This window comes from Hirundo rustica, chromosome 9 (genome assembly GCF_015227805.2).
Source record: "Hirundo rustica isolate bHirRus1 chromosome 9, bHirRus1.pri.v3, whole genome shotgun sequence".
Classification (NCBI taxonomy): domain Eukaryota; kingdom Metazoa; phylum Chordata; class Aves; order Passeriformes; family Hirundinidae; genus Hirundo; species Hirundo rustica.
Window position 1 is genome coordinate 3,594,052 of NC_053458.1, and position 11,619 is coordinate 3,605,670.

Sequence of the window (11,619 nt, forward strand, 5' to 3'; positions counted from 1 at the left end):
CCCTCTCCAGGCTTCCCATTAACTCCGTGACACCCTGCAAAGCACAGGATTTATTTACACAACACCACTCTTGAGACGGGCCTTTGTTCGGCTGCAATGTTGACAAGGCTTAGGAAGTAAAGGTGTATTAAGCATCAACTGAGGATGAAAGAAATGCTTTGAGACTCGCTTGATCGAATTTCCAGCTGCAGCGCAATTCCCTTTTAGCCGGGAGCCGCTTGGGACAAACTCGGGAAGCTGGTGGCTTTCACAGAGAGCACCGGCTGGCACTCACACGCTGGTTCCACGAGGACTTTAACCCGGGATATGTGGTGTCACCCTGAAAAGGAGCAAATTCCTCTCTGCCCAGCCATTCAGGTTTTTGCTGGGCTGGACTGAGCGGGACGTGTTTCCCAAGAGCCTTCACCTCCCGGCTGTGTCAGCGCCAGGGAGGGGACAGCGTGGGAGCCGGAAGGAGGCAGGGCCGGCTCTGGTGTCCCCGGGGCTGGCTCTGGTGTCACCGGGGTTGACTCTGGTGACACCTGGGCTGGCTGGCTCTGGTGACACCGGGGCTGGTTCTGGTATCAGCAGGGTTGGCTGGCTGTGGTGACACCGGGGCTGGTTCTGGTATCAGCAGGGCTGGCTGGCTCTGGTGGCACCGGGGCTGGCTCTGGTGACAGTGGAGCTGGCTCTGGTGTCACCGGGGCGGGCCGAGCACACGGCGCACCCCGCGTCATTCCCGGCTCTGCTGATTTACATCTGCTCTGCAGCGCTCCTGGGTTTGCCTTAAAAAGCCTCGCTATATGGAGAGCAGTTTACAACGTAACACAGGTGGAAAAACAGCCAGGGAAGCTCCGGGACAGATTTATCGGGTGGAAGCCACCCAAGGGGCCGTGAGCGTCACCTCCCCGCTCCTGCGGCTGTGGCACCCATCCTCTTCCCTCAGGGGGTATAAAGCAGAATTCCAATGTTTCACGTGGTCATCTTCTTGCCAAAGGTCTGGACTGAGAAACAGGGCTTATTCTTTAAGAATCGACCAGTGGGAAGGTGGAGAGGTGCTGGTGGCTGTGTCTCAGCATCCCCCTTCTGGGAAGCTGCCATGTGATAATTCCTCCTACGTGAACAACTTCACTGTCAGAGCCCCTCAAAGCAGAGACTCTGAATGTTAAAGAAAACAAAACAACCCCCACAAAAAGCAAGCCCTTAGCAACAAGGAAGATACTTCGTCAAAAAAAGTGAAAGAGCGACCAGAGAGTTGAACTGGCATAAATCTAAGTGCCAGTATATGCTCCACACAGTCCTGGGTCAGATTCAAAATGCATTACAAAGCTCATGAACTGGTAAAAATGCCATTGATTTATATCCTAAAAGCAAATGGGGGCAGTAACGAATATTTTATTCCAACAAGTTAATCCTAGATCTTCCAGATGAAAATCCATTGCTTCTCTGTACCTACTCCTTAGTGTATCTAAAAAAAATTGAAAATAGTTCATACCACTTGTCCAGCGTTTATTCCCCTCAGATCTGCCTGCTTTACTAGGACTTCTGTCTCATTATACCCATTTTACAAGGAGGGAAATCAAGCCACAAAGATGCTAAAGGTGATTAAAGGTCATTCAGTAGGGAGGCAAAAGCAGGGAAGAGTGAAATTCCCATTTGAGTTGACTCTATTCTACTGTTTCTCCTCTTCGGGCACACAGAAAATAAGATTATTTTTCATTAAACTCACAAGGTTATATTAAAGAGGTGAACAATTTTTTTTTTTCCCCCAAACTTTTAAACTTTTCTTAGTACTCTTGAAGAGAAATATATTCCCCACCAGTACTGCTTAAGGGTTAGGTGAATGCTCTGCTGACCAATAACATAAATGTGAAATATACCCCTGTTCTTATTAATATTTATGTAATAATCCAGGGCTGAAATTGGCAATCATTGAACTGACCTCAGATCTCTGACATAAATGCCTATTTGAAGCACCTGGCAACGGGCTGGGAGCATCCACACCCAGAAGTGCTTTGTCTGGGCCTGCAGCTCTGCCAGCCACACACCTTTTCCTACACTGCAGGAACTGGGAAACATCAGCACAAAACGTGCTTATGTAGAGCAAGGCTACATTGTACCATTAACTCTTACAACACATGTGCTTCACCTCCCTCACATGACTTACCTGAGCCCACAGCTCTCTCCTCGCTCCACAGAAACCTCTGGAAATCTGTGCGTGCTGCAGCTGGCACCCAGCTCTCTAAATATCACACAGCCACTTCTGGAACGGCTTTCTAGTTGTTTCCTTTAAAAAAAAAAAAATTTAAACCAATTTGAATTTCAATTCACAGCCACCACAGCCTTTAGGACTTTGCTTTAGCATTGTCCTATTATTCTGAAAATTCTCCTTGATCTTATGAACTTGTTTTTAACATATTCAAATGTTATGGCTCTTTGTATGTTTTATATGTTCTCTACAGACTGTAAACAGTCCTGTGAGCTGAGCAACCCATCTGCCAAAGGCACTGCCAGCTGCTCATGGACTTGCTCTAGCACACATGGGAACAGTGCTCCTGGGCCCACTGTAAAAACACAAGATCTCAGGTAGTGACCCTTACGATCCTGGGCTAAATTTCCCATCTCTTCTTCCTTCTGAAACAAGGGAACATAGAGATGCTGTAGAGTAGGCGGCTGCATACAGTTTTTATCACAGAACAGCAATTTTGAGAGGTTGAGCATCCTGGTTTTCCCCCTGTGGAAGAACTGAGGGTCTGCTGTGGGTGAGACCGGGACATTCCCAGCCCGTGAGGGACAGGGCTGCCCAGACAGGGAGGAGCAGCTACGTCACTGTGTGATAGCTCAGCTGGGATCAGAGATCACCTTGTTGTTTATTAATCAGGTGGGACAGAGAAAGAGAAGCAGTTCAGCAGCACCTTCTCCAAAACAGAAGCCTTGAACTTTGCTTGTGCTTCCAGGCACTGTCCTTCCCAGGCCGTGCCCTTTCCTCCCGACATTGCCTTCATTGGCTCTTTGGCAACCCTAACTGCTCCCACACCATGACTCCAACACAAATGACTGTCATCCACAGTGAATGTTTCCATTTGAATTACGTGAGCAGGCACTCTGTAAACTTCCCCACAGGCTCCACCACACTAATCCCTGAGAAGGAGCAACCTGCAGGACCTACTTTCACTGTTGAATGCTTTCTCTGTTTGTTGCTCCTCCTGCCAGAGCCATTACCCAAATTCAGACAGGTGTCCTTACATCTGTCACCCACCAGCCACTGCTGACATTCAGGACAGGAACTGGCTGTCTGTGTCCAAGCCCAAGCCCACGGGACAGAGCAGGAAAGCTTGATTGCTCCCTGGAAATCCCTGAGCTCTGTGCTGCTTTTCACTGGGTAATTTTGGTCTCATGCAGACTCGCTTCCTCCCCTTCTCCTGTTGCAAGTGCTGCTCTTTATCCCAGGTTGCCAGGAGCCTACTGTGCCAACAGCTGCTAAGACAGAGCAAGGTGTCAACTTTGACAGGATGCCAAATTGTTTATTAATTAAAAATTTAAGCACTCTCTATGTGAACTGGGACCCTAATCAAAACTGAGCGATTTTACCAAGGGCTCTGAATGGTTAAATCCAGTTATTCTGAGGCTTTCAGTCACACTGGGAACCACAAATAAATCCATTTTGTTGACACTACTGTCTGTTTATTGAAACACCCAAAGACCACAAAGCTAACTTCAGTTCTCTACAGTGAAACCCCACCTCAGTAATGTGGGAACATATGCACACTTCCAGCAGGATCTTTCCCCCCGAACACAATAAATATCTTTTCAAAGGCGTTCACCTGCCTCCCCGGCACTCAGCATCAATATGCTTCTGTTTGTATGGTACATTCTTCCTGCTGCCAGCTCCCAATGCCAAGCAGAGCCGTCTGCTTCCCATATGCCACCCGTCCTCCAGTGCCTCCTCTCCTGCTTACCTTCCCCCTCTGGGCTCCCACTGTGGATCAACTGCTACTCTGCCAGCATTCTTGGTGTGTAGAGGATTTTTCCGACTGCAAGCTCCACAGGATGGGAACTATGCCCAACTCTCTATTTCCCGGAGCACCAGCTAAGCTGTGGTATAGGAATAATGAGCACAGAGACATTATTGGTGTGACATTTAGATTTGTAATATCCCAAACATCCTTTTAGAGCAAGGTGTCCCTGCCCAGGGCAAGGGGGTTGGGACAAGATGATCTTTAAGTTCTCTTCCAATCCCAGCCATTGCAGGATTCTAAAAAGCATGGGAAGCAAGGGTTCCTTTCAGGCTCATCTCTAGACAATGTGGTTAACTTCTACTTGCTCAGGGTTTTGATCAAAAATTTAAAAACGCACACAGGTGTTCGAATAAAAAATTATAAAGTTCATTAGTTATTTGAAAATATATTTCTGAGCACTTGCAGTGAGCACTGAAATCCTCTACAGCACAATAGTGAGAAATTTAGTATAACTACTGAGTGAAGAGGTCATCCCATCCACTTTAGAGACAATCATATCGCATCTTTCATTCAGATGTTGCTGCACATCAACATCCAGGGTTTGAATTGCTCAGGCAGCATTCTTAGGAAAATGGAAAATGTTTTTAGTGGTTCCTCCTTCACTTCTGTAGCCTTTCTGTGTGTTTACAGCACTGCTGTCCTGCCCCAGAGGTAACCCAACAGGTCTTACAAAGCCTCCTAACTTTGCCCCACCTCCATCATTCACAATCTTGTCTCTCTAACCTACTCATTTTCCGCCATTCCACAAACTATTAGTTTCAAAGAAATTCAGAGATTAATTAAAATGATTGGTGGGGTGAGTAGGTGAGGGGGACAGGCTAAAGGGCTTGACAAGAAGAAAGATGAAAAGGACTAAGTGCGTATGGCTTGGTTATGCGATGACTAATGGAGGGTGGAGGAGATGGACACGATATTCATTTACAAGCGCCTGTGGTTCTGAAGAGCATTTTTCATGTGCAAAATGAAGACTCGCTCAAGACTGGCTGGGGTTTTTTAGAGTTTTGGTTCCAGGGTCCTCCACATCAGGTTGTGATGTCCCATTCTTCCCCCAGCCTATGCATTCCCACCTTTTCCCCGTGTCCCCAAATGTATCGATTTGCTTTTATTTCAGACTCAGTTCCTGGATCTCCACCTGGCCACAGGAGTCCTGCTGGGAGCAAAGAGCAGGAGGAGAGGCCACGGAAGCCGGGGGTGGATGAGGTGGCAGCTCTGCCACGCCTGTGCTGCGCTGCAGACTTGGACCCACTTGAACCGAAGACGCAAACACGCCCTGAGGAACCGGCAAGGGACTGGGACCAGCAGAACCTGGGAATGATTTTACTTCCACATGGCCCAAGATCCTTGTGCCCTCTCACTCCCACATCTTTGACTATGCTTTGATGGAGTAAATAAGAGAAAAATACTTGAGCTTTCTGACTCTCCAAACTCTTGTCTCCCCCAGTTGGAGAAATCTGGTCTCTAGTAATTCCTTAAGCAAGTGGAAAGCAGTGTGCGAACACCCAGCAATTCCCAGTTTTATTCACTTTAAGATGTGAAGAAGGATATCACATCTAGAAAGTGTGACGTCCTTTTATTTTTCTAAAAAGGGCAAAAAGTCTATATAATACTTTTCTATACAATAAAAATGTTATGATAACTTCTCTGAGGAGGAGAAAAAGCAAAATAGTCTAACATGTCTAAAGAAAATTATATATTGAAATATTGAATATATATTGAATAAAACTATATGGAAAAAAAAAGCATTTTTTCTTTGAGCACTGTTTCCAATATAAAAAAAAAAAAATCAGAAACTGACATTTATCCTTTTTTTTTTTTTTTTTTCCCCCAATGATTTTGAAATAAGTCAAAAGCATTTGAGATGCAGGAGTGAAACAAAACAACAAACCCATTTATTCCTGGACACCAAATATAATTTAGACGGATGTGGTGTGTGTAAGAAATTTTAATTTGTCCCTGAAAAGCCATTTAATTATTCAGATTATCTGATTGCCTCACTCAGGCTTCTATTGATTGATTAGAGAAGTTTATAAATCAAAATGTGCATTACTGCTGCTCAAGGCATCGGCCTCGCAGAAATACGGGGCAGGGATTGGCAATTCCTAGCCACAAGTTTGTTTATTGAACCATGTAAATGGCTCTGGTTTGTACCCGGGTCAGGAAGCTTTCCTTCATCTACTGAAGGAATATTTTCTTAAGGACGTCAGGAGAGGGTGAATAAAAGCCTGGAATTAATAGGTGTTTAATAAATCAGGGCATAGCCAGCAGAATTCCCAGCTCCTTGGCTAATGGCCACCAAGGATCACTATCCGTGGCTCCCACTCCTGGATCTGCTCCACTCTGAAGGTCTCAGGTGCTGAACTTGGGACTGGAGTCTCAACCAAGCCCTCCCTAAGTTCTCCAATTTGGCAGAGAATTCCCTAGGAGCAGCCAGGAGCTCTTGTCTTTGATTTCAGTGCTCTTATGCTCCCCACAACCTTCACAAGCACCTTGACTCTCTATTGAAGCCTGGACCAAATAACCTCGAGTGAGCAGCAATTAACGTAATGAGTGTCCCCCACAGCTACAGGGCCTCAGCTCCTACACGTCTCCAGCAAACTGGAATGTCTGCTCCTGAAACCACGCCTCTGCAAGCGGAAGGAAGTACAGAGCTGGAATGGGTGGAGGGGAAAAAAAATTAAATTAAATTAATCCCTCCAGCCTGATCCAACCCTTACTGAAGTTAATCAAAACCTTGCATTGATATCACTGGGCTCCAGAGGCAGTTTTTCAGGTTATACAAATCTGTAATAAATAGAGTGGTTTAAGCTACACTGAGCATGTTCCTCCTAGTCTGAACTTAGCCTTCTAGGACAAAAGAAACATGCAGAAGAAAACCCCAAAAGATATAACAAAACAATACAACCAATTAAATGCATAAAGTTAATCAGAATAAATTTTATTAGTAGTATTTGTCTATACAGCAAATCAGTTGCTGTATAGACAAATCTACCAGAAACCACAGACAACCCCCCCCATTTTTTAGCTTTATTTGAAAATATTTAAAATATTTTATTTCAAAATAAAAAAAAAACCTCCACACATTAAACTACTTCGAATTCAAGTCTTGCATTTCCCCATATTTTCTTCCTTTATAAACACGAAACCTGCCGAGTGACACAGAGATCATTGATGGGCTGTCTCCGGGGGGGTTGTAACACATCAATGCCACATCAGATCCCACGAGATACCCATCTCTGACAGGAGCCAGGAGAGGGTCCCTAAGGAGGCACAGAAACCAGGAGTGGCCCCCCGGGCACAAGTCATTTGCAGCTCTGGGATTTCCAGAGCCAGTGTAGATATTCCGTGATTCACAGACCTTAAGTGATTTCTCTTCTGTGAATTCATCCAATCACGTTAAAATCCCTCAGTCTACCCTTGCCAGGGAGTTCCAGCGCTGAACCACAGTTCTGTGAAGACATTTCTCTGGTTTATTCCGAACCTGCCAGTTTCATTTGATGCCCCTTGGCTCTGGGGCTAGAAGAGTCAGTCGCTGGTCTCTATTTATCTTATACGTAAAGATTAAAAAGGAATTAAGCCACTGCTTTGAGTGCTCACTGCATTAATGAATTTCTGGGATTTTCTAATGCACGTGCAGTAACTTAGAGCTGTGTGGCTGAACAGCTGAAGTATGAGTTACTTGCAGTCCAGAGAGATGCTGCCTCTGTGAAGGCTGTGCAGACACCAGCAGCACACAGCAAGCCCCCACATCCAGTGCAAACTTCGTGTTTTGTGCCACAAACTGTTAACACACTGCACGTAGAATTTCCATCACTCTAGCGAACAACAGTGCCCACCGTGTGGCCAAAGTCAGGTGGGAACACCAGGGAAAAACGCAGAGGAAAAAACCCCGATGATTTCAAAGAAGGGAGCTGGACCTTCACTTGTCTTTCACAGCTGCTGATGTTTCTGTTTGCTCCACTGCTCCTTCCTATACGGTAACTGGTAATTATGTCATTATATCCAGGAAAAAATAGCACTGGAGAATTTGAAAGTGTGTTTTCAAAACTGGACCTAAGTTGGGACTGAAGCTGACAGACCGAGTTCTGCACTGACAAAAAGCTGAACAGCGGGTAAGAGTTTCGTGCTGGAAGCATAAGGAGCACTTGTTGCACCACTGGCAATCAAACACACCAGACCCTGCAGTCCCTGTGCCGCCCCGTGTTGTCACCGTCTGTCCCCGAATACCTGCTGCACTTTATTCCAGAGGTAGCTGCCTGTCAGCAGTCCCAAATCCCCACCATCCCGAGAGAAGGGTGTGCGCGGGGCAGGGTAAGGAAAGCGAGTCCCCTTTATCAGCGCTCTGCCTTGGAACGCTGCTCGCACAGAGCAGCTCCAGCGAACCAGACAGCTCCCATCTGTTGCTCCGAGAGGAACATGCCAGCAGGGACTTTTCTCCTGCACCGCGATCCTTCTGCTCCAGCCCTTATTTTCCCTCCCGACTAACCTGCACTTCCACAGCAATACTGGGGCACTGTCTAAAATTAGGCCGTCGCTGTCCCCTCCCCTTGGAGGACGAGTTCAGAGAAACCCATCCGCAACCCGGCTTTTTCCTGTCGGGTTTTATTTCCCCTCTGTATTCTCCCGGTTATTCCTGAGGTCGGGAACTGACGTCTCGGCTCTCTGTAAAGGCAAAGCCGCGCCGGGGGGCGGAGGTGCGGGGGCGGACGCCAACACCCGCGGCCGAAACCCGCGGCTCCCGCTGGGCTGGGCGGGCGAGCGGGGACTCCACAGGAGCCGCGGGGGCTCAGCCCGAGGCGGGGAGAGCGGGGTGCCCCCGGTGCCGCCCCCGGCGCTGCCTGGAAGCCGCGGGGGCGGCGGGACGGGGAAACCACGTGGGGCTCCCCGGGAGCGCCACCTGAAGGGCCGAACCACCGCCGGGAGAGGGAGGAGCGGCAAAGCCGAGGCGGTGGGGGGGGGGAACACACACCACAGCCCGAAACCCGGCGGAGGCAGCGGCCGCCAAGCGAGCGAACAAACGCGGAACCGAGCAAATAAAGCGCGGGAGGAGCACACCGGGAGCGGCGGCGGGCCGGGGCCGAGAGCAGGGCCCCCGCGGTCGGTGCGGGGCGCGGGCGGCCCCGCCGGCCAACGCCGCGCGCGCGGGACGCGGTAACCAGATATTTCAAAAACAAAGACGTCAGCCCACACTGCCCCGCGCGCGCCCCCCCGGCATTACGTCATCCCACAAGGCCCCGCGCGCTCAAGAAGCTTCTGAGCGGGGGGGGTGGCCATGGCGACCCGGGCCGGGCCCGCGCGCCGAGCCCTGGCTCCGCCCCCCCCGGGGACGGGGCGGCGGCAGCCAATGGGGAGCGCGCGGGGTGACATCATGCGCTATTTTTAGCGGGCTCGCGGCCGCTGATAAGTGAAGGGCTGCACGGCGGGAGCGGGCGCAGAGCGCGGGGCGGGCGGGAGCGAACGAGCGCGACTGAGTGCGGCCGCCGGGACGGTGGAGCGGGAATAGCGCGGAGCCGGGCAGGGAAAGTACTTGTGGCGGCCGAGCGGCGTCCCGGCACCACCGGCGCAAGGAGGAGGAGGGCGGCGAGGCGCCCCGCCAGGCCGGGCGGGCTCTCAGCGCGGCGGCGGCAGCGGCGATCCAGTAAGGCTCCGCGTTTCTCCTTCCTCGGCTCCGCGTTCCCCTTCCCCGGGAGGGTCGGGGTGCCCGCGGGGAGCTGAGCGGCGGCCGGGCAGCTTCCCTTCCCCGGACTGTGTTCTATGAGTGCAAAGATGGAGCCTACTTTCTACGAGGATGCGCTGAGCGCCGGCTTCGCGCCGCCGGAGAGCGGCGGATACGGATACAATAACGCCAAGGTGCTGAAGCAGAACATGACGCTGAACCTGTCCGACCCCTCCAGCAACCTGAAGCCGCACCTGAGGAACAAGAACGCCGACATCCTCACCTCGCCCGACGTGGGGCTCCTCAAACTTGCCTCGCCCGAGCTGGAGCGGCTCATCATCCAGTCCAGCAACGGGCTGATCACCACCACGCCGACCCCGACGCAGTTCCTGTGCCCCAAGAATGTCACCGACGAGCAGGAGGGCTTCGCCGAGGGCTTCGTGAGAGCTTTGGCGGAGCTGCACAACCAGAACACGCTGCCCAGCGTCACCTCGGCCGCCCAACCTGTCAGCAGCGGGATGGCACCTGTGTCCTCCATGGCCGGCAGCACCAGCTTCAACACCAGTTTGCACAGCGAGCCCCCGGTGTACGCCAACCTCAGCAACTTCAACCCCAACGCGCTCAGCTCCGCGCCCAACTACAACGCCAACAGCATGGGATACGCGCCCCAGCATCACATAAACCCCCAGATGCCCGTGCAGCATCCCCGGCTCCAGGCTCTGAAAGAGGAGCCGCAGACTGTACCTGAAATGCCGGGGGAAACTCCTCCCCTGTCCCCCATCGACATGGAGTCACAGGAGAGAATCAAAGCCGAGAGAAAGCGCATGAGGAACAGAATCGCGGCGTCCAAATGCCGGAAAAGGAAGTTGGAAAGGATTGCCCGGTTGGAAGAAAAAGTGAAAACTTTGAAAGCCCAGAACTCAGAGCTGGCATCCACTGCCAACATGCTCAGAGAACAGGTTGCACAGCTTAAGCAGAAGGTCATGAACCACGTCAACAGCGGGTGCCAGCTCATGCTCACACAGCAGTTGCAGACGTTTTGAAGAGACTCTTCAGCGAGAACTGTGTGTTGTGGTACAACTAAAAACAGGAAAAACTCCAGAGTGGCAGAGGCATAAAGCTAATGGCAAAAGCTGAGAGGCTGAGTCCTGCCTGTGCTCCGCAAAGCGCATGTGTGGAAAGACTGGCAAAGCCTTCAGCTGGAGCCGGGAGTGCAGCGGCCAGCGCTGCTCCGGGAAGTGCTGTCCCTGCTCGGATGAGATGTCAGATCTTCGTTTAACATTGACCAAGACCTGCATGGACCTAACATTCGATGATCATTCAGTATTAAAGGTTAAACTGCAATAGAAACTGTAGATTGCTTTATGTAGTATTCCTTAAGAAAAAAAAAAAAGTGGGAGGGAGGTTTGTGGGAGGCTGATAAACAAAAAAAAAAAAGAACTGTTCTGCCTGCCTTCAAGTAAATTGTGTATGTACATATCTTTTTTTATTTTATTTTATGAAAGTTGATTAATGTCAATAAACTACTTCATGACTTTGTAAGTTATTTTTATGTTGTTTATTTGGGCACTGCCCAGTATTGTTTGTAAATAAGAGGCTTTTTTTTAGCACTCTGAGTTTACCATTTGTAATAAAGTATAATTTTTTAATGTTTCTGTTTCTGGAAAAAAAATCTAGAAGGTTCTATTATATTTAAGAAAAATAAAATAATTAAAATGTATTTTCCCCTCACACTTTTTTTTTTTGGCTAGTACCTGAGTTGGGAAAATGCCCTTTGAGCTGCACTCTGAAGGGTAGGGATTATGCTGAACTTACTCTGTAACTCCAGACATGTCCTGGAGGAGGTGTGAGGAGGGGAGGGAGAAGGCAGATCGTGCTCACCAAACTCATACAACTTTTTGGGGTTGTGCTGAAGTTGTGCTCCCCAGCTGCAGCCTGCCTGCCTCGCCTGCCGCGTTCTTGGGGCCC

At 49.7% G+C, this 11,619-nt stretch overlaps 2 protein-coding genes across 5 annotated transcripts in view; one reads left to right on the plus strand and one right to left on the minus strand.

The window, feature by feature from the left end:
• The window catches only part of FGGY (FGGY carbohydrate kinase domain containing), a 258,281-nt gene extending 249,553 nt beyond the window's left edge, over window positions 1–8,728 (minus strand). For 2 of the 4 annotated variants that reach the window (XM_040072883.2, XM_040072884.2), the window contains exons 1-3: window positions 7,354–8,728; window positions 3,939–4,074; window positions 2,147–2,266 (exon numbers count right to left, since the gene is read on the minus strand). The gene's annotated coding sequence lies outside the window, so the exon portion shown is untranslated. The remainder of the gene's footprint in view (window positions 1–2,146; window positions 2,267–3,938; window positions 4,075–7,353) is intronic. The other 2 variants (XM_040072887.2, XM_040072885.2) reach the window with 2 other exon arrangements.
• Window positions 8,729–9,401: 673 nt separating this feature from the next.
• Window positions 9,402–11,369, plus strand: LOC120756728 (transcription factor Jun). The gene has a single exon (XM_040073335.2). The coding sequence runs from the start codon at window positions 9,750–9,752 to the stop codon at window positions 10,692–10,694; it is 945 nt and encodes a 314-aa protein (XP_039929269.1). The 5' UTR covers window positions 9,402–9,749; the 3' UTR covers window positions 10,695–11,369.
• Window positions 11,370–11,619: the final 250 nt, after the last annotated feature.